This window comes from Rhagoletis pomonella, unplaced genomic scaffold (assembly GCF_013731165.1).
Source record: "Rhagoletis pomonella isolate Grant_MI unplaced genomic scaffold, Rhpom_1.0 Rhpom_scaffold_00005, whole genome shotgun sequence".
NCBI classification, from domain to species: domain Eukaryota; kingdom Metazoa; phylum Arthropoda; class Insecta; order Diptera; family Tephritidae; genus Rhagoletis; species Rhagoletis pomonella.
Genome location: NW_023458559.1, coordinates 75,762,814 through 75,786,722, shown reverse-complemented (window position 1 = coordinate 75,786,722; position 23,909 = coordinate 75,762,814). Strand labels below are relative to the sequence as shown.

Below are 23,909 nucleotides of genomic sequence, written 5' to 3'. Positions count from 1 at the left end.
TTTTTTTAATGAGTATCAAAATACTCGAGTACCAAAAATAGGCGACTCGGCACATCACTAGTTGTGAGTCGAGTGGTGAATATGCTGGCTATCTGTTGGGGTTGTATGTATGTATGTATGTATATCTTGGCTGCAACTAGATAGTGATTTGAGTCAATAGGTGTGTACTCGTACGCCCAACTATCTAAAGTTTTAGAAAACTTTTACTGGTTTTGCGTTCTCGTACCCAAAAAACTTGCAAAGTAGGGGAAATTGAGAGAGCAAAATGTGAAAGAGAGCTGCAAATTTCTGCTGGAAAAATTGTTCCCAGCTAAAACTTGCAAGTAAGAAAATCAGCTGATCACAAACACATGTTTGTAAATAAACAAAAGAAAATATGGCCTTTTTGAGTTATTTATTGCAAATTTTATTATTAATGCTAGTATACAACGAAAAAGTGAGTAAATTTAATAAGCACAACGTTTGTTGAGTTTATTTTTCGTTAATTTGCTATTAATCTCCAGTTGGTTTACTCTAGTGTGTGCTGACTATGGTTGCCGTATGACATTTTTCGTTTGTACCACAATTTTCCTTTAAACATACCAAACTAGATTTAAATGCAGCATGCTGAAATGTTTTTTTGCTGAAGTTTTCGGTTTTGGTAGGTTGATTGTTGAAATGAATTTTATAATTTTAAAGCTACATATTTAGCTATGTCTATTAAATTTCTTTTGGATCAATGATGAGTGTTTCGAGGAGATACTCTTGTTTTTGAATGCGTCACCATGTGATATCACAAGTAATTATGAGAAAAATAACTTATTCATTCCGATATAATTAAACCGTATTTTAAAAAGGGTAAAACTATTCAAATGTATAAAATGCCAAATCGGAGGAAAATGCACCAAGCAGAAAATAAATTGCCAAATTAATCACCAGTGGCAACTGTGCAAGTGATCAGCTGTTTCGAAGGGTGCAAGTTTTTGCAAATTTTGCGTTCTCGTACTTTTGTTGATATTTCGTCTCTTCGAGAGCGAATGCTGCTAAATTCTCAGAACTTTTGCTGCTGGAGAATTTTGTCCTCTCTATACGAGTACACACCTAATGTTTGGTCCTCGGATCCTACGTATATCTAAAACACTGGAAGCGTGCCTTTTGTCTATCACGAAATGGTCTACATTTGAAAAAAAAGTCGCTTACGTTATTTTGGCCGTTAGGGCTGGATATGTGTTTGGTTTCTCGTTTTTCGTTATGGAGACAGCGCCACTTTATTGTGGTAAAGCCAAATGTGTATATGAACATATATGTATGTGAAGTGAATGGGAATCAAGATTTTAATCGATGTGAGGTTTATGGTAGTTTTGAACAACGTTAAGCGAAAGATTTAGCAATACAAATGGCTAAGTTTACGATTTTCGTTTTTATTATGGCGTTTTATTTTCAACCAATAACTTTTGCCTTCTCATTGCCATCTGCGCACAAATACTAAGAAGAGGGCAACAAAAAGGCAAAATTTTTTGTAGAAAAGAAACCGCCATTAGGGTTTTGATGTGTTTTCCAGAAGTTGGACGGTTACTCTTTCGAGCTCCGACACCCTTTTAAAAATACGCTTTTGTTTAAAAAACCAGAACTAATCTTCAGTCCATTATAAAATCAAATGGCACCCGCTGCTGTTTGAACTTCTGCCACGCGTTGTATCGCAGGTTCTGTTAGTAATTTAATTTAAAAAAAAGAATGCAAAATTCTACAATTTAGCAAAAAACGCATTCCGGAAGAGAAATTAAATGTTTCAATGCAATGCAAGCCCTCGACTTAGTTATATAAAGCACATATACAACGTTTGAGCGTAATTCCACCCCATTCAAGTAAATTGGCATTGTAGAAATGACAGCACAGTCATTGTGCAACGAAAGAGATTGTATGAAAAAATAAATAAATAAAACGAAAATAAAAGAAAAAGCAAAAATAAAAAAAATCACTACCTGTCAGCTAAACAAATCTGCACTGCCACTAGCTGCACCAGCCGGTTCCAGCTGATAGCTGCATAGCCAGCTGAGTATACCAGCCGCCACAGCCCGGAAGACAGTTACTATGTATGTATGTATGTATGCTTGCATATGTACACATGCAATGACAACTGTTAGTGCTATAACGGAAAAGTCTTGCAGTTTTTTTTTTTACTCATACTTCCCCACTTTTTTTGTTGCAGTTCATAAGCGTGTTAGGCCCCATGGCATTGTGGCAAATAGTATTGAGGCATGCGAAATAATCCATTACGAGTGTTCGCCAAGCCTCCAAGTGATAGTGGCTTAATTTGATGTCGGCAAATATTCACACGCAAGCATACATACATACATACATTCAAGCAGATTAACATATTTCTGAAAGTCAATAAATCTGCCGTTTTATTATCATTACCATACACTTCCCAGCTATTCAAATTTTCATTTATGGCGTTTATGGCTGTTGGCGCTCATTGTGCGCTATAAAAGGCGGCACCCAAGTTTCTCCCTAGCAAATGAGCGTTTATGTATGCACATATGTATGTATGTTAGTGTGCATGCGAAATGGCGCCCCCTATTTCTGTAATAATATTTTTTTACAACTATTTTTCAAAGCTTTTCATTTTTAAGGGCTAATTTTTGCTAAGCCTGTCAGACTACACTGGTTTACAGCAAAAATGTTCTATGGATGCCTGAAATGTTCTTTTCTGCTCATATTTCATTTTCTTCATCAGTAACTTGATTTTTTTTTCGTAACAGAGCAGGCTTTAGCACAAATGCAAAAATTTGGCACAGAACCTGTTATTTTTTAAATTTTTCTTCTGTAAAAGTTTGATTTTTTTTTTTCATTTTATCATTAGAAAATTAAAACAAACTGGAATGATTAATTAATTTGTCAGAAACTAGCAACCCTATCGGAAAGTGACGTATATATGGTTTATGAAGAATTTTATTGGCTTGGATTTGACGTATCTCCTTTTAAAATTATTAAATTGGTTTTTAAGATATACGCGATTAAGTGGAACCACTTTTTGGTTTAAGCTCAATAACGGTGTATTGCAAATATCTAGAAAACGTATCCATAGAAAAAAAAAATAACTCAATTTTCTACATAGAAATTGGATAGTGGCGTCTGGAGAATAAAAACCCTACTCAAATTTGTGATCCAGTGCTATTTGACGTAATTTGATTAATTAGCAAACAAAAATGTGGAGAGTATTATAGGTAAGTTTGTCTATGGCATGTCTAAAAACTGATATACATATGTATGTGTGTAGCTATGGAAAAATACGCTGAGAGCTTGAGAGATAAGGCTTAATTAATGCTATTATAAAAACAAGTCACGGTTTTATTAAGTAGATAGACATGAGAGCATCATTACACTTCTGCAAAAGCTATCGGATAATAGGATCAGGTGGCAAAGCTACACGGACGATATATGTTCATATGAAGCCATCATAAAAAGAGGAGAGTACAAAAGGGGCCCTAAGGATAAAGGAATAACAGGAATCATTCTATTCTAAAGAAAAACAACCCTACCGGGAATGAGAACTATAGATCTGGATGGCATCGAAGTCGGCACAGTCTCAAAAGCGAGACATTTGGACATCATACTCGTCGCCAAACTCTCATGAAAGAAACATGACGATATGCCTAGTTCCACAAAGGCACCATTGATACGCAAACACCTCGCGGGGAGATCGTTACGGCTCTCTGATACTTACATACATACTTATATAGTCTGATTGTTAAGCCTATGATAACCTATGGAGCTCTACGGTCTGGGTTTCGAGAGTCAAACCAGCGATTGTGAGACGCTCACTCACAAAACTACAACGTATTGTTTGCGTATGCATCACAGGCGTAATGGGCACCTGCCCCCGTCGGCGAGGGAGGTTATTCTCACGCAACAACACGAATGGGATCCAAACTCAGCTTTGCAATAGAATTACTAATCATTAGAGAAGAGCTTGGGAGATAAACAAAAAAAAACAAAAACAAATAACAAACAGCATTGCCACTAAGTTTCTAGATGCCACATATAGGACTGTGGCGGGCAATCTATTTACTTTACTGTCACCTCACTATTTGACAGAGTGAACTTCGACCACACACACACATAAGCCCTTTTGACACCCAGTAATCTATCTCGAACAATATACTCTTAGCTTTTCGGAAACTTGATCAGGATGGATATATATTTTTTTGCAAACATAAGCTCTCCACTAAAATCCACTGGGACTCTACGTCTGTCACCACTTTTTAGGTATTTCTTAACATACTTAATTAAAAGTTAACTGCCGAAATATTTAATTTGAAAATGCTTTCACTAAAATTTTAATAAAGGGTTACTGACCAATGTAATGGCTTTGAAGCTGAAATGACAGCAATCCCTCTTTGGCTTAGCAACTTGCTATGGTAACCAAGCACAACTGAATCACACCTTTACCACCATCAACAACATTAACGCGTAGATTAAGTGCAGCATTACCCTTGCGAACTGGCAGTTGAAAAGCTGATCCCTCTCTTTCTACTATGCTGTGCAGCTTTCGCGTGGCTTATATTTAAGTCTCTTGGTTACAAGTTTATAAGCAATACTGAAGAGCTCTTGGCGATTGATATTAGCCATCTCTGTAACTACAGGATTGGCTCGCGGCTTTTCATCGATTGGCTAGTAGTTACGGTATAAAATCTCGGGGTATCAAAAAGGACAATCTCTATAATGGCTAAGTATTTATCCAACTTCGCATCCTAGGGAAGTATACCGAAGAGGATGCAATACACCTACGAACAAAATGAAAGGACCAAGTACCAAAAACTTTGTCCGCACTTGGTATGAAGAACTGGCACAACTTCAGAAAGGAGAGGGACAATTGGCGAATTTTTTTGTTTTGTTCAAAACTAAAAAACCGTTGAGGCTAAGTAAGAAGACGATAAAGAGGTGAAGCGTGCCGCTCAATTTCAATAGAAGAAACAGTGCAGTGACCCCTGGTACAAAGAAGTCCTAAGCAGAGACATTTGCTAGGACTGTTGATAAAATATGAGATAAAGTATTCGTTTGTTATAAACATTTGTTAAAGACAAACTCTGCAAAAAAGTGCTGTAGCTCGTTTCTGTAACTCTTCTCTACCGATTATTTCTCTACTGGTTAAGGGAAGGGTATATTCAGTGTCAGAAATTCTACTATTAGCGTGCTTTCACTTTTGCTGCTGACTAGTTTAATATATTTATTTACATATGTAAATTTCCTGACATTGAATATCCAATCCAATAAACCAAAGATGTGCCGCACTATGAGGATATTAAATCCCATATTTGATGTGCGCACACATTGCAGAGAGATTAGTTACTTAATCAAGCGGAGTCGAGTAAAAAAGCAAGTGCAAATTTGTAAGTGCATATTTTGGCTCAATGCGTGGCAATGAGAAATGAGGGCTGCAGATTACAAAATGACGTTCATTTACATCAGTGTGACACTGTTGGATAAACTTGACCGAATTTCTTCGTAAACATTCTGGGAGCAAGAACAACTACAAAAATCAAATGAAAATGGCAACGAAACCACAAAGCGGAAATTTAACTGTGTAGCCTTAACTGCATACATATGTATTTGTTGCCCATTTTGCTACTGTACATTGTCCTTCGTGCAACAGTGCAAACAAAACCATGGCCAACTAAGGACAACAACAATAACAACACCAACAGCATCAGCAGCAGAATAGACAACAACAAATCCACTAATATTGTATGCTGGCACACGCAGACGGACAGATTCACTTAAACGGCAATGCAACAATTTTTGGGTGGGTGAATCGCAACTGCAGTGGTTGTTTGCTCGTAAAGGACATTGAAGCAAAACGAGTATGTAGAGCATCTCGTAAGCTCCTCTTTACTCTCACTCACTGTCTCTTATTGTGTGTGAGTTGCGTAAAATCGAGCGTCTGTAGTGTGATATGACCTTAAAATGCCGAGTAAGTATGAAATTTCGAAATTCAATTTTTTGTTTTTGTTGTAAACTTTCAAGTTCATTTAAGTTTGCATAACTATGCATTTTTTGTACATACGAGTATATGGAAGACAAAAGTTCGAAATTAAACGAATTTAAATGTACTTGAGAGTACTATTCATTTATTTTTGGGTATAGGTAGTAATGTCGTGGAAACTATTTTTTTTTTTACATTATTACTATATGGAAATATTAGCAAATGCCCGACTTGCTTCGCGGCACCTGATAAGATGTTTTGTGTTGTAATAAGAATACTAATTTTTTGGCGCTTACTAAGTGTTTGGCCCAGCTTCTCTTGATATTGTTACACAAATGCGCTATGGGTAATAGGACCCATATTCGTTGAAAAAATTAATTATCACGCAAAAAGTATATTATTTAAAAAACGTGAAATTTTTATTGATTGACATATAATTTCCGACATTTTTGCAAAAAAAAATCTAAAGCTTAAATAAGTAACTTTTTATTTTGTGTGTTTTTTTTTAAGTTTGAGTTGAAAGTTTTTTCTAAATATTTGTATTAAAGAAAAAATGCCAATTAGTTAAAAAGCTATTTATATGTATATTGGCTATTAAAAAAAAAAAAAAAAAAGATTTCCAAATTATATTACTTTTACTTGCAAATCTGTGAGGACTGACTTTCCTAATTTGTGTGATGAAAAGTTAAAAGGAGCAGCCTTTGCAGCCAACAAATTGTAAACAGCCTTTTGTTTTCTCTCTTTATTGAGTTGTCCCCTCTAAAGGGTAAATAATTCACTACTGACAATATCAATAAAACCTATACAAAATCGGACAATATTAGTAATAAGACCAGACATACGGACAACCAAATGAACGGATATTAACAGCATATCCAAATTCAATCTCAACGGATATACGTTTATTCGAATATCGAGGGCTTTATATTCAATACCCTCTATCTACAAAAACTCAATTTTTCAGGAGAGTAAAAAAACTGTTTTGACAGCTATTTTTAAAAGTGCTAATAATTTTTAAGTGCCCACGCATGTCTTAAAAACTTATGCTATATATTTAAACTAGGATTTTACCTTTAATTCATTTTATTTTAGTTTAAAGTTCAGATAGAGGTTATTGCAATTCGAATTGTAACTATTTATATAAACAAAAAATGTGCTGATAGCGGGTTTTGCAGAATAATGAAAATGTCAGTTCTTTAGATGTAAATGTTATGTTAAACTAAGTTTTTAACACATAAATCATTGGTCTGCAAACTCGTTCCCTTCTATTTTGACGTGCCCAGATAACCACATAATTTTAATGGTGTTTATGTGTCGAAAAAGTATTTCACGTGTAACCGAAATCTTAGCTCCTGAAGATTTGGACCAATTGCGGCAAGTCCTTAGTCGTAGAAAAAATATAATGGAGCTAACTTTCCCAAAGGCTATTTTGAATAAAATAACCGAACGTGGTGATCCATGTGGGACACCATTAAAGAGAGGAACAGTTTTTGAATAACAGTTATTGACCCGAACAGCAAACTTCCGGTTGTAAAGGAAAGATTTAACCAACGTACGTCTACTTTAGATATGCAGGGGAGGAAGGAAATGGGTCTATAGTTAGTAAGTAATGAATTGTTTCTATTTAGTTTGGCAGTAGGAAGAATAAGAGCAGTTTTCCACTCTTGGTGACCCTTGAGATAGAATGGAGTTTAATTAATGACTCTATGTTTGACGGGATATGGAATATTTTTTTGTTGTATCGAATTTGGTTTCGGTTGGACAGATATATCGCATTAGGTAGAACTAGTTTAGCCTGGGCAACATGGCACATGTAACTTACCTGCCAAAGAAAATTTTAATAAAAACAATTTTCCAACAAAATTGTGTAGATAGAGGATTTTGCTCTTATAACAAAATGTTATTGCAGATAGTGGAATTTTCAAAATGAGAATATAAAATACATACCATTAAAGCCATATTTTAAGTTTGACATTATTGTTATGGCTGAAAAGTTAATCGGAGCTCACGTTACCATCAAGAACTCATTTTCATCAAAATTGCAGATAGAGGGTATTGAATATAAGCCCTCGATATACGGATAGTCCCAGCTCTAATATGTATGTATGTATACACACATAGGTATGTACCTCTTATATTTCTATGTAGAATTAAGTACATTCATCAGCACACTATTGATGTAAGCATTCAGCTTAAAATAGATTGCGGAAGGCAGCAATTTGCTTGTGCAAGAACAATAAATGAAGTTGCTATGGTTTGAAGAGCAACTCAATTAAAAATTTATTACAAATTCATTCAAAGTTTCAACATTCCAAAAAAATTTAGTTTTAACCCATAATCTCACGTATCACCGTAAACATTCGGACTCATTTTAGTGTCAGAAAACCATCAGAACTGAGTTTGTAACCTTCATTACGAGTTCAAAAAAAAATTCCTTTCTTAAGTAGAAGGGCACCTCAATACGAGCCCAAGTAAGGAGTCATATTAGAGTCTTAAAAACAAATATTCTATTTATTTCTGATTTCTAATAAACTTTTACTTTTACGTGAACTTTGTGACTTCTGTTTAACTCAGAATTTATGACATCAAAAGAGTCCGAAATGAGTCAGTCTGGTTAACTGGTCTCAGAATCATATAAGACTCATAAATACTGAGCACTCAGAAAATTGTTTAAGGGGATATAATGTTAATAATGTTCCGGAAGAACCGCAAAATATTTTCAAACTAACCAAAAAAATAAGTAAAAAGAAATGAAAACCAATTTCAAAAGCACCGAAAACGGATCCTATAGAACCGAAAAGCGCACATTGCACTATGGGCAAAAAATTTTTTGTTTTGGGCATAAAGTGAAGATATCAGCCCGAAATGCGGTTTAGATATGTATTATAGATTTCTGAGTCCTACAAAATTTTGTTCGTTTCAAGCTACTAATCATACAGTCGCCATATACCCGATCTGGCCAGCAAAGTAAACATTACGGACCGTGCTGCAAATATCAGCTACATACATTCTAAAAGACTATATAACTATGTATCAGTTGCTAAACAATTTCTTAACAACTCAATGTTAAATCTTAATCGCCATGTTTATAAAGAATTTTATTTAGGGAGCCTTGTGAAGTTTTATTGGAGCAATATGCTTCGAAATTATTATTTTTATACACACGCAGATGTGCACTTATACAAAAATACTCGTGGCCACATAAATATACATATGAACGTATTTATATGGAGATTTAGTATCGGATGCTAAGTACTTATACTGTGCAGTTTCTTTCTTAGATATGTACTTGTACATACTTGTGTATATGTACATATGTATGTATATAAATATGTTTGCATGTACATTTCCATAATGCTTTGTAGGTCACTCATGCCACCCGCCATGCTCTCTGCATACTTTACCATAATATTTGACCTACTTTTCCATGCCATACCTATCGAACTTTCCTTCACGTTTCTAATTTTACATACTATTGGCATAACTAGCTCACGTTGCGATGCAGTTTTCTCCACTAATATAAATTATTCTTACTACATAAAGATATGTCCATCGAAAACGTTCTTGCTCATCTTCAATGTTCGTTATTATTGGCTAATGTCCTTTGAATCTTGCCAGATATATATTTAAGTATGTACTCGTATTTACTTGGAGGTTGTTGGTTGGCTCAGCTGATGGCCTTTACTGATTCCGCAGCTGGGTCTGTGATGAAACGACCCGTATTAGTGCTGATTTGGCATACTTATTTGCTCGTAGCAAAACCAGAAATGAAAACGAAAGGAAAAATTGAAATTGTTTATACATAAGTAAAAAATCATAATAAATATATATATGTATGTATGTATTTCGAAAGGTCTGTATACGTATATGCACGACCCTGCAAAAAGTGGGACTAGATTAAATAATTGTACAGGACTACGCTTCCTTGTAACTAGCACTAGTAACCAAAATGGTCAAAATATATAGAGAAACAAGTAATTTTTAAGCAAAAAACAAAACCGAATTAAATTCTAATATAAAAATTTAGGAGTACCGTTAATTTATTCATGACACAATGATCGGATCTGAACTAAATTAATATGGAGGTACCACCTTCCCTTAAAAAAAAAAAAAAGAATTACAGATATCAGTTAACGTTGTCCCAAGATATGCGGTAACATATGTACATTAAAAAAATATTTATGCCGACGAATTGATAATCTCCTCCTTTTTTTGAAGTAGGCAAAAATAAGACCACCTACACAACTACCTCGTTTGGAGCATAAACTGAACTTCATAGGATTGTGTTTAAACCGAATATTTCACAATTTTTAAAGGTGCTTTTTAAATTTAAATAGTAAAATTCATTATTTATAATTTTTTTTTTCCTTAATATTAATTTTATCTATATTCACATTCGACGTATTGATTTTTTCTTGCGTTTGACGTGGTCCAAGCCAGCATAACAAGTTACTAAGTATGTAGTATGCAACCTGATCCTTTTGCACGCAGTTTAAAACGATGTCCCAGATGACCAACGGCTTCTCAAATTTGTTGAAATATACATATGTACATTTGTATGCGCAGATCCTTACGCTTAATTAGCCAGTGAGTTATTGCTTGGCAAAAAGAGGAAAAAGTCAAGACCAATTAAAAATTGTTGAAGTGACGCTAAAAGCCAATTACTTTGCACCATTAATAGCGTTAGCAAAAGTCAACTTGAAAGCATTTCATATGCATTGAGCGTACATAGAAATGTCATATGTAACGGGTGATTTTTTTGAGGTTAGGATTTTCATGCATTAGTATTTGACAGATCACGTGGGATTTCAGACATGGTGTCAAAGAGAAAGATGCTCAGTATGCTTTGAAATTTCATCATGAATAGACTTACTAACGAGCAACGCTTGCAAATCATTGAATTTTATTACCAAAATCAGTGTTCGGTTCGAAATGTGTTTCGCGCTTTACGTCCGATTTATGGTCTACATAATCGACCAAGTGAGCAAACAATTAATGCGATTGTGACCAAGTTTCGCACTCAGTTTACTTTATTGGACATTAAACCAACCACACGAATGCGTACAGTGCGTACAGAAGAGAATATTGCGTCTGTTTCTGAGAGTGTTGCTGAAGACCGTGAAATGTCGATTCGTCGCCGTTCGCAGCAATTACGGTGAATGGCGATCGCTATCGTTCGATGCTAACAAACTTTTTGTTGCCAAAAATGGAAGAACTGAACTTGGTTGACATGTGGTTTCAACAAGATGGCGCTACATGCCACACAGCTCGCGATTCTATGGCCATTTTGAGGGAAAACTTCGGAGAACAATTCATCTCAAGAAATGGACCGGTAAGTTGGCCACCAAGATCATGCGATTTGACGCCTTTAGACTATTTTTTGTGGGGCTACGTCAAGTCTAAAGTCTACAGAAATAAGCCAGCAACTATTCCAGCTTTGGAAGACAACATTTCCGAAGAAATTCGGGCTATTCCGGCCGAAATGCTCGAAAAAGTTGCCCAAAATTGGACTTTCCGAATGGACCACCTAAGACGCAGCCGCGGTCAACATTTAAATGAAATTATCTTCAAAAAGTAAATGTCATGGACCAATCTAACGTTTCAAATAAAGAACCGATGAGATTTTGCAAATTTTATGCGTTTTTTTTTAAAAAAAAGTTATCAAGCTCTTAAAAAATCACCCGTTATTTATGTACATATATTTAGGTATGTTTGTATCAAGGTCAATCGCAGCATTGGGAGACTGAAAGTGAGATTCTTCTCTTGATTGAATGGTGAATCAAGCCACTCGTTTACTGCATCTGTATTACATACATACATCATCAAATGTCCTTAAATGCCAATATGTATTTATTTACATATATGTACATTAGACTGCATCACTCCCCATACAAAAAAAAAATAATCGGTACTGTTTTTCCATTGGAATTATAAAATCTATTATATTTTAAGATGTCCACCAAAATATTACGGAAAAATATAAAGATTTTAGCGAGCTGGACCGATTTGAAAATACCTCCAAAAATGGAGTTTTTTATGAATAACAAGTAAGAAAGTCTAAGTTCGGGCGGAGCCGAACATTAAATACCCGGCGCAAGTATTAAATATATGTTTTTTCACCTTTCCGAAACCTTCCGCTAGATGGTAAGCCGGGGTGTATCAATTTTGAGTAAATTAGCGTCCTTCAATTTCGAAATATTGAAGTTTCAAGCATTTCTGAAATTTACCGTAATATGAGAAGCGGCCGTTATTTTAGTCCGATTTCAATGATTTTCAACGTTTTGCTTATATGTGACAAGCACAATAACCACACCGAGTTTGGTACAAATTGGTAGAACGGTTACCGATATACTTATATGTGATCATAATTGGGCGGTGCCACGCCCATTTTCCAAAATTTTACCATAAACGTATTTCTTGGTAAAGAATTGTTGCAAGCATCAATTTTGAATAAATTAGCTTCAATATTTAATGATTTATCGAAGATTTTGTATTTCTCTAAATTACCGTTATATGGGATGTGGGCGTGGGGTTTCGGCGGATTTTTATGCTGTACCAAGGCCAACAACTGTGCCAAGTTTGGAAGAAATTGGTGCAGCGGTTACCAAGATATACATATGTAACCATAAGTGGGCGTGGCTACGCCCATTTTCCAAAAATATATAATATTCTTATTTTTCGTCTAAAAATTATTGTAAATATCAATTTTGAGTGAATAATCTCCAGTAGTTACTAAAATATCACAGTTTTCGTATTTCTGAAAATGACCGTTATTTGGGAAGTAGGCGTGGTTATTGAGCGATTTTAAAAATTTTCGGCCATTTCGTATGTTGTGCGAAGGTCAACAACTGTGCCAAGTTTGGAGGAAATTGGTGCAGCGGTTACCAAGATATACACATGTAACCATAAGTGGGCGTGGCTACGCCCATTTTCCAAAAATTTATAATATTCTTATTTTTCGTCTAAAACTTATTATAAATATCAATTTTGAGTGAATTATCTTCAGTAGTTACTAAAATATCGCAGTTTTCGTATTTCTGGAAATTACCGTTATATGGGAAGTGGGCGTGGTTACAGTCCGATTTCGCCCATTTTCAATACCAACCTACCTTGGATTAAGGGAAATCTACATACCAAATTTCGTTGACATATCTCAATTTTTGCTCGAGTTATCGTGTACACGGACAGACGGACGGACAGACAGACATAGCTTAATCGATTTCTTTTTTCATCCTGATCATGCATTTGTCTATATCTATCTCGATTCGTTTTGGCTGTTACAAACAACCGTTATGTGAACAAAATTAATATACCCTTGTGCACAAGTGCGCTCGGGTATAAAAATAGTTTCTAAAAGATGTTTTTTGAAAAATTCCCCTCAAGTGACAAAACGACTTAAGCTTAAAAAATTTGCATAAAAATATTTAAAAAAAATGAAAGAAAAATTTGAACGGAATGAGATTTTTGATGCTGTTTTTTTAACTCTTTCAAAGATTGATATAAGAAAAACTTGAACAACTGAACCTAAACTCTTCCGATTTAGACTTGTGAGGTATGATGGGAAAGACATTTTCTCACCCTTTTTAATTCTTTACTAATAAGCTCATTGAAAGGATGAAAGAGAAAGATAGGATGAACGAACATCATTCAAAGTTGAATTGTTATTTGTGTTGGTATTTGAAAACAAATTGGGACACGAATGACTTTTTTTGCACATAAATAAAAATAGTGGGAAAATACCTTTCTACTGAGATCCCACAAGTCTAATTCAGAATAGTATTGGCCCAGTTATTTCAGTTTTGCGTGAATCAGTCTTTGGAAAAAGTAAAAAAAACAGCATCAAAAATCTCATTATTACGATTTCGTTGAAAAGATTTTTAAATATTTGTATGTAGATTTTTTAAGCCTAATCTGTTTTGTCATCTGAGGGGACTTTTTTCAAAAATATTTTTAAGAAACTATTTTTATTCATAAAAAACTCCACTTTTGGAGGTATTTTCAAATCGGTCCAGCTCGCTTACATCCTAATCTTAACGTCTTAAAATATAATATATTTTGAAATCCCGGTGGAAAAAGCGCAACTTTTTTTGGTGATGCAGTCTAATGTACTTACAAATATGAATAAGTGTGTATATCCATGCTATCATTGCTACACCTACCATTCGTGCACCCCTTTACCTTTCGCGAATTTAGAGTTATTGCCTTATGGGAGGAAGCTTGGCCTTGGATTTCAATGAACTTTTCGAACCATATACTTACATATACATACATGAATGTATAAGCCAAAAACAAAGGATTTTGCATTGGATATCCTCGCCCTCAACGAGTGCAATGTCTTTGATTGATTGGCGTTTTAAATGCGATATCTGGGCGCTGTTGTGTCGATGAAGTTTCATGGACATGAGTCCTTGGCAAGAGTCTGTGTTTGCCATCGTGTATCTACACCTACACATGTACGTAGAGAGTTTGCTTACCTAAATGAGGGAGTATCTGTTTTGGCCAAGGAAAATTGATTTTAGAATGTCCTAAAAAATGTTTGGCCATTTAAGTTACTATCAAAGGATAGAAAAAAAAAGTGTACCTGTATGGCATTGAGATTGGTGTCACTTTTGAATTGAATTTGAAGTTTGAAAAATTGTCTGCACTTCAAAATACCTTTCTATATATATATATATATATATATCCCTAGCGTTCTCGGAAGTGGCTCTAAAGATTTTGATGAAATTTTGTACAGAGATAATGTAATGGATTTTAAGATTATCTAAATAGGCACTATCTCCGATAAGACTAGTATAAGGTTGCCACCTATTCGAAATTAGTTGCAAATTAATTGAAACATCATAGTATTGGTATCAAATGGAAGGTATTTTAAAGATCCCTAATTCAAAAATATTTGTAATAGGGTTGCCACCTATTTTGAATCGCATATTTATGTCATTTTTTGTTTAGAAAAAAGGTAAAGTATTACTATTCATGGGTACCAAGAGAAGGTTCTTAAACAATGCTTTTTCTATATAGAAAATGTTATTCCCTTGGGACAATAGTGTAAGGTTGCCACTTATTTTCGATTCTACACAATTTATCTAAAATATTTCACCTAAAATATTCACTTAGATTAAAAGAAAAATTAAAATAAGTGTATAAAAAAACTAACATTACGCTATCCCTACTTTTAATGAATAAATGTGGACTTTGCAATTTTTGTTATATATGTGTCATATGTGTATATACAAATATGTATGTCATACGACCGTAATAAATAAATAAATAAATTGATTCGAAACCTAAACTACTCGTACTCATCGCTTGACGGCGACTGGCTTCAAATTTAACTTTTTTAGTTTTTACAATAAAAACATAATATTTTTCTTTCTGTACGAATGAATGTTTTGTACATGTATAATCTTCATGTAAAACATTTACCTTTGCTTTGTGAACAACAATTCTCCAATGTCTACATAAAAATTGCTCACTATATAAACAAAACTCCATCCATTAAGTATACTTCTGCTACATGCCTTTCTACTCTGTCACCTATGGCATTCGTGTAACACATTGCAATGCAACAAATGTTGCACATAAATCACTCAATATAGTGGCATCAAGCGTTCGTCTACCTTCTTGTATCTCAATGCTCTTATTTTTCATACTTAATTATTTAATTTTATTTTTAGTTCTTTGTACACACTTACTGCTGTAAATATTTAAAGCGCATCTGCACTTAGAATCGCGTGCACACAACGCTGATCTGAAGAGGATGGTGGGAATGAGCGATGCATATGTACTGAAGTGTTATGCCTACGCACAAGTATTTATAAATATTTACTTTATACGTATGTGTGTATGTAGAATAGGATGCATCACTCTCCATGTTTTTCTATTGAAAATAAAAAATTTATAATATTTTAAGACCACCGCCATTTCGGAAAAACATTAAGATTTACGTGGGCTGGACCTATTTGAAAATACTTCCAAAAACCAAGTTTTTGTTTTAAATAAAGTCAGGTTTTAAAAAATATTTTTTCTAAAATATTACATCAGATGATAGAAGAGTTTAAGCTAAGCTTAAATGATCTGCATAAAAATATATAAAAATTGTATCAACTGAATCAAAACAATGGGGTTATTTCCAAATCGGTTTAGCTAACGTAAATTTTAATATTTTTGCGAAATATTTTGGCAGAAGTCTTAAAATATAATTAATTTTAGAAAACCGGCAATGTTTTTTGGTGATGCACTCTAATGTGTAATATGTATGTAGAAGTTTTTTATTATTCATAACCTGCAAAAGATTTCGCGACGAATTTGTAAATAGAGTATTCCGGGATTAGCCTCAATCTGGTACAATTGGGCATTAATTACTCGCAACTAGTATCATACGATTATTATTGAAGATCGATTAGTCTCGACACATTCCTTGACATCAATTAGCCTCCGATTCATTTCTAACGGATACAATTGATTCGGGTATAAACGTGGACAATTAATCTCCTCATATGGCATGCTCGAACAAAAGCAAACATTTTACCCAGTAAAGATTCTGTATACAAAAGACTTCTCATATTATTCCATTTTCTTTCATGTTTTCAGACTTCCATCCAGTTCGGACGATAGTTTCGATGAAGACGCCGACGAAGTTATCGTCCCACCACACTGCCACATAACAGTGCGTTGTACACGCGAAATTGCCGGTTTCAATGGACTTGGCGAAGTGGTGCGACGTCTGGACTTTCGAACTTCGCTGCGCAATCACAAACGCTTCCACTATATTTGTGCACTGCTGCGACTCTTGGTATCCCACAAGGGTATCGTCAACTTGTCTGGCAGCGCGCAACGGGTGCTGATGCAAATTGTGGAAGATGTGGCCACACATGGTAAGTGCACATAATACTGACAAAATTTAGCTTGCCTCTACGTACATACATACATATGTGTTAGCAGCAACAGTAGCAGTATACGAAAAATAAATTTACATGGCAAAAAGTGGCATTCATTTCCGCTCGCTAAATTAATTACTTAGCCTCTCAACTCCATTCACCGACTGCTGCTATGATTGTTGCATTATGCAACTGGTTTGTGCACACAATTTAGGAGCCTTAAAGTGTCGCTAATTTTATTACATTCGTAAAATTTCCTGCATTTGTAATTTCTCTATCTTTTTATTTTTTCTTCCTAAATTAATAATGGACCATTCGCTGCCACTCTTTGCAATTGAACATCGCTTTGTGATCTGCGTGCAAATGTTATAAAAACCGGTAATTGGTCCATGTCAACTCGTTCCAAAAAAACAATCAACCAACTAACACACCAACGAACGAACCGTTTACCATTTTCACGCTACTTCGCTTATCAGTCAACGACAGTCAGCAGCATTTGAATGTGTTGCGTGGTTTGGTTATACAACTTCAAGAAATCGTTTTACAGGAGAGTCAAAAGTGTTGGGGGAAGCCGTTGGGTAGCACCAATCTGTGGCAGGAGCATATCGAGACTATAAAACGTATACAAACCGTTGCTAGTCAAATCGAAATCAAAGAGGTAAGGCTGAGTGCATTTTTTGTTGCATTTGTTTGTCAATTTAATTATAAGTATGTCTATGTATAGTATATGCTTGTAAGGCAAATGTTACAGGTGGTAAACGGAAAATAGCTATCATTATTTATTTTTCATTTCTTGCGCTTAGCGTTTATAGAGTTTAGCGGAAGTTTTACAGGAAATTGCAATACCCTCGGCGAACACAAATAACAAAAGTTGTTCACATCATCCAAGATTTCAATGCCGCTAGACCTTAAATTTGATGTGTTTAAGAATGTATGTGTATGTGCTTGCTTGGGTAAGCGACCCTTTTACATCTTACTTCTTCTTCTCATTTGGCGCTGTATCCGCCTAAGCGATTTGGGCCGAATTCAACAAAGCACACCAGACGTTTCTCTTCTGTGCCAATTGGGAATGCCTAGTAAAGCCAAGTTCTTCTCCACTTGGTCCTTCCATCGAAGTGGGGCATCCTTCTTCTTTTGCTACTACCAGCGGGTTCCGAGTAGAATACTTTCAACGCTAGAGCGTCGGTGTCCATTCGAAGACATGGTCAAGGCAGCGAAGTCAATGAATTTTAATTCGCCGCATTATGTCCATGTCGTAAAGTCTCATCGGATATTGTCATTGTGCATGCTTCTGCGCCATATATCAGCACAAGAATGAGGAGGGACTTAAGGTGAAATTAGTCAACGTAACGTAAACCCACCGGTACGTAAACCCGAGTCAGCAGATACGATCTGTCTGACCAGAGCGCCATGTAAATTAAAACTCAGCACCTCCGAATTTTTCTGTAGTTGTAGCCCGTAGCGCAGAAATCTGCGGAATTTAAATTTTTCCGTGTCAGCTGATATCTTCCTTCTATAGATGGTTACCACTTCGTCAGTTTTGCAGATGGTAAAAAAGAAATAAGTTGCTATTCAAAATACGTTTAAAATATTTAAAATTTACTATCGAATAAGGTTTTTTGTTGGAAAATATGTGGTTTATATTTAGCTAGCATTTATTATAGCACGAAAAATTGTAATTGAAAAGGTAAGTTTATGAAAAGGTATGAGTGGCAACACTGTAGTTTAAGTATGAGTTCTGCGTTCTTGACTAATTTCACCTTTATAGAGTGTGATTTTTGTATGTCGAGAGAGGACTTTACTCCCGAATTGCCTACTCAGTCCAAAGTAGCAGTTGTTGACAAGAGTGATTCTGCGTTGGATTTCGATGCAGACATTATTGTCGGTGTTAATGCTGGTTCCCAAGTAAACGAAATTCTCTACTTTCTCGAAACTATAGCTTTCCACAGTGACGTGGGTACCAAGGCTCCAATGCGCTGACTGTTTGTTTGATAACAGGAGATACTTCATTTTGTCCTCGTTTACCACCAGACTTATTCGCTTTGCCTACCTTTGCGGTTTTCGTTACCGATGATGTCGATACTACTGCATACTACAATGTTTCGGACCCCGCCGAAATTTATCAGCCTCAGTGAGTTATCGGACGTTTCGTCGTGCAGACTAAATTTTCCGACGGGGGAGCCAAATATCCCTTCTTTGCCCACCCTGGCATTGAAATCGTATATGTTCTCCAAACGCTCAGAAAAGAGATCCTTCTCTTAAGTTGCTTGTTAGATTCGAAGTGCTGGTTTTTATACATATCGCTACCTTAATGTGAAAAGGCGCCAACTCCACTTTTTCAAAATTTAGTTTTTGATGCAGAATGACAGATAATGCGCAACTACATCGATTTTTCGTCTCGCCTAGACAATTTCTAAAAATAGACTTGACACCTTTTCACGTTCAGGTATTTAATATTGCCAGAAACTTTCTGTCGGCGGTAACTTCCGTCAGACGATTTCAAGTTCCAAAAAAAAAAAACAATTCGGAATATTCTCAGTCCCAAATTGTGTAGATACATAATGCCTAGGCAAGTACATAATTATTTAAATACCAGACCACTCTAATCAGTGTGAAACCGTGAAAATACTTGTTCTGTCATTCTAGTGTGAAACAGCCTTTTGTTAATTAACTGCTTCAACTACAAATAGTTAAATTACAAAATATTCATTATTTAAAATTATATTTTTGTTGAAATTTTCCAGCCCGGTCCAGAAATACGTCCAAAATTGCATGATTTACCTGAAGAGTGCATACGTGAGATAATTTTACGCATAGCCGATCATAAAGATCTCGAAGTGAGCACACCATTTTATATACATACATAAGCGTTCCTAAATACATCAATGAAAACTAATCCAATACAATTATCTCTCTAAACTTTAGGCCTCCGCCAATGCCTGGCAAACCATGGCCTCACTCATTTCGGAGCAACGCATTTGGCGCGAACTATGTCGCTTCCACTTCAAACAACATCAAATAAACTTAATACTGGATCTTAATAATATTAAACTAATGAACGAGGTAAAGGACTGGAAAAAGATCTATCATCATTTGAGACGCACCTATGGCGTTAATGATGACTATCAATTTGCCGAAGTGCTGGAACTATGCCGCATATGTTCCTGTTTATTCTGGCCATCTGAGGGCCATCCATGCATTGCCGATGAAATGCCCGATTACAAGCAGCGATTGGAAGATGCGGCGGGCGGTGGTCAGTTGGTGGTGGCACAGCCAGTGCCACCGGCACAATTTCTAAAATATTTCTCATTGTAAATAGGCTTTTAAGAAACTAAATAAGTACATTTGGGGAACGGGAAAATCGAAAAAAGCAGAAGAAGCGAAAGAAAAGTGTGTTTAGAGCAATTGTGGTTTGTTGATATTTGAAATGATAATTTTAAAGGCAGCTGGAAAACTGGTGCGCTATGAATATTAAGTTATGGAGATAACTATATACATATATTTATGAATTTAAAAAAAACTGCTTAGTATAAAAATGAGATGATGAAAATTTAAATATACATATATATGCAAAAGTGTGAAACTACTTAGATAAGGCAAACAAAGTACAGTGATAACTTGAAAAAAAAGATTTATGTACGTGTGTATTTGAAATTCAGCTACTTAGTAAGATCTATTGCGATTTGTGAATCTTTCCAACAACTTTCTAATTTTTTATACAATCCACATTGTTCCATAAAAATTATATGTTTTAGATTCGTAAGCATGCATAGAAAAAAAAAAACGATTACTCGGCTGAATTAAATATTCCTACGTTAGTACATGCATCAAAAAGTACTCATTTCACAAATAAAAAATCATACATACATACATGCATACACATGTATGTTTGAAAATACTAGATTTTGTGTTTGCTTTTAACTTTACTCGTTCTAAACAATTTATTTTTTTATTATAATTGGCCAGGAAATTTAATTTTTTAATCTTCGACAAATTTCTAAAGCCAGAAGAAAGTGTGAGTTAGACTGCTCTTCATATGCAGTATGCCTTCCGCAAAAGCAATCGCTTAAATTTGGGACTGTTGCATTGATTGGGTTGATTGCTATAGCTAAGTTACAAAAGTATTGAGCCTTAAATGTGAAACTATGCAAAAATAAAACATTATTGTTCATCTTAAAATTAGGTAACAGTATTATGTTTATTCCATTAAAAAGATTCATACAAGACTCAGAGAATACCCCTAATAAGAAATTATGGATGAAAATTTGCATTTACTTAGGCTAAAATTATGTGAAAAGTGGCAATTACAGAGTTCCTAATGATAAATATTAGGGTATTGCTTTAATCGAAGGCGTACTGCACGTAGATATTTGTGTATAAAAACCTGTAGATTTGAAAGGTTAATTATCGTTTCACTTATTTTAATGAAAACATTCTATAACAGTGAATTTTAATTTCTAAATGTCCTAGTTCAGGTTATGACCCTGCTGGAAGTCTTCACAAATCTTTGCTTAAAGTTTCTGTAACCCTGAAAGTAACAAGTTATTCATGAAATCATTTTTCATGGCTCTATAGTTAACAGTACTTAGCGAACTTATAATAGGTTTCCTTAAAATCCTAAATAGGTGGATAAGGCTAAATCGCGAAAATATTCTGTGTGGGGTAGCAGTTCGTAGCCCAAGCTATAGGTTATGGACAAGGCCGGATTCAGATAATCAGGGGATAATTTATAGATGTTTATTGACATGTAAAGTATTGCATTTAAAGTTGGTCCACAGGAAATTCAAAAATCACTCTCAAAATCGATTTTAAACGTAAAGTAAAGTCCTAACCAACCCACAAAAAAGCCACATTTCAAACTTCGCACAAAAATGAAAACTCAAACTTTAACATTAGCACCAGAAAATTTCAAACCGTTTATTCAGAATTTTCAGAAAAATTCTGGGTATGCAGTTTTGAAGCTCATTAAATTTTAGTAGGTTAAAGTGCAAATTTCGAGACGCTAGAAATCGCGTTGATTTTTAATAATTTTTTTGGCTGACGGTGTTGTGCATTTTCTTCCATATAAAATATGCTCGCCGATTTCATTTGTATGGGAGACCTACTAAAATTTAAGGAGGTACAAAACTGCATGCCCAATATATTTTTTTTTAATTCAGAATTAAAAGTTTAAAATTTTTTGGTGCAAATGTTAAAGTTTGTGGAATTTTCATAATTTTTGTAAGAAATTCGAAATGTGGATTTATGTGGCGCTGGTTAGGTAAAGTGCTTAACGTTTATAAAAAAGTTATAAACATTAAATAAGCAAAAGAAAAATAGCCAAAACAAATCAAAATGTCACTTGACTTAATCAGCTGACCACAAGTGTACATATACTGCTTAAGACCCTGTCAAAAATTTTAGATTTCTAAATTACTTGCTTTGCTTTCAAATAGTGGAATCATGCATTTCTTAATATTGAGTTTTTAAATGTTTTTCCAACTGATTCTGTTTACTGGTTAATACATACATATGTAAATTATATTCGATTCTTGTAATACATTATTTTTTTCCACACAAATTTTGCAACTCAAACAACTCTAAGAAATGTGATTTAGCTAAAATTGAGCAAATAAAAATAAAGAATTTATTAAAAAGAACTTAAAATCTAATGCCAATGTTATTGCGAAAATTTGAAAGAAATATGTATGTAATGTAACTAATAACAAAAAACACTAAAAAAATAAATTTAAGTCCACAGCGCATACAAAAAAATTACTCACATACATGCATACAACCCTACCGTAAAGAATGAGCTACATAGAAATGTATTTGCGGATTTCCAGAAAGAAAAAAAGCTGACCAGAATGATCTTTCATACAAATGTATACAAACACACAGAAAATATGCATAAATATATGATTATATTTACAAATACTACCGCATAGTAGTTAAAAAAAATTACTTTTAACACGGAAATATTAATTAGGGGGGAGTTTTAGTGGTAATTCGCAAGCATGGAAATAGGCTGGGTGCAGTTTTCAGTTAATTTGCAAGGTGTTTTAGCTATTTTGTGTTGCTTTAAAACTACATGATCTACGAATAAATCGAAGCAGAGCTGCAACAACATATCGTTTCCAAAAGCTTGATATCTTAAGGCTCAGTGGTGCTTATATTTCACGCAGCTCCTTGCCGCTCTTAGTTTTCCTTCTCCAATAGGTTTTATAAAAATTAAATGAAATAAAAAATATACAATAAAAAATTATAACTAAAGACATGTCTAAAAAAAGAAAAAATTATAATAAAAACAAAATAATAAAAAAAAAATAAAAAATAAAATAAAATAAAATAAAAGTAAATTAAAAGAATTTTTTGTATTTAAAAATTTGTTTCTTTGTAAAAAAAGATAAATATTAAAAGTTACAAGAAAAAAAATTAAAAAAAAATTAATTAAAAAAGGTACTTAATTTCTAAGAATCAAATTAAATAAAAAAATCCTTTTTAAAACAATTTAAAAATAAAAATAAATTTTATTAGAAAAAAATTAAATATAAAGAAAGCAAAGAAAAGAATATATTCCCAAAAATTACCTGAAATTAAAAAAAAAATATTTTTTTTAACAACAAAAGCTAAAAGTTATAAAAAGTATATAAAAAATTATATTAAAAAAAAATAAATAAAATTTACAAAAGGAAAAAAAACTTTTTCAAAATAATAAGATCAAAAAATTAAAATAAAATTGAAAAAGAATAAAATTAAAAAAAAAAGACTAATAGGAGATGGAGGGTAGTTGTGGGTGCAAAAGTCCACGCATGTGTGAAAAGTTTCTGATAGCCATTCAGCAGGAAGTGGCCAAAAACGATACTTTTGCATCCGGTTTAAGCAGCTCACGACCTCTGGTGCTTACTCCAAATATCCTTTGGATAACAACCCAACTCCGGTTCGGAAGTGGGCTAATTGTGAGAAGGCGAATCAATCTTATGTTGGAAACCGCAACACTGTCTGACTATCTGAGCTGCCGCGGCATCATCCGACATGATCTACATTAGACAGCACACCCTACTTAGATAACATACATAGTTATGGCA

The 23,909-nt window shown here is 34.3% G+C and overlaps 2 protein-coding genes across 14 annotated transcripts in view; both read left to right on the top strand.

Moving 5' to 3' along the window:
• LOC118739589 (F-box only protein 32-like) overlaps positions 1–20,743 on the top strand; it is a 159,046-nt gene extending 138,303 nt beyond the window's left edge. For 12 of the 13 annotated variants that reach the window (XM_036471018.1, XM_036471017.1, XM_036471015.1 and 9 more), the window contains exons 3-6: positions 16,556–16,839; positions 17,319–17,500; positions 19,587–19,679; positions 19,768–20,743. In XM_036471018.1, the coding sequence (XP_036326911.1) occupies positions 16,556–16,839; positions 17,319–17,500; positions 19,587–19,679; positions 19,768–20,157 (949 nt within the window). In that variant the 3' untranslated portion in view covers positions 20,158–20,743. Of the gene's footprint in view, positions 1–15,654; positions 15,774–16,555; positions 16,840–17,318; positions 17,501–19,586; positions 19,680–19,767 lie in introns of those variants that run through there. The other variant, XM_036471019.1, reaches the window with a different exon arrangement.
• The window catches only part of LOC118739585 (2-(3-amino-3-carboxypropyl)histidine synthase subunit 1-like), a 180,935-nt gene that overhangs the window by 127,607 nt on the left and 29,419 nt on the right, over positions 1–23,909 (top strand). The window lies entirely within an intron of this gene.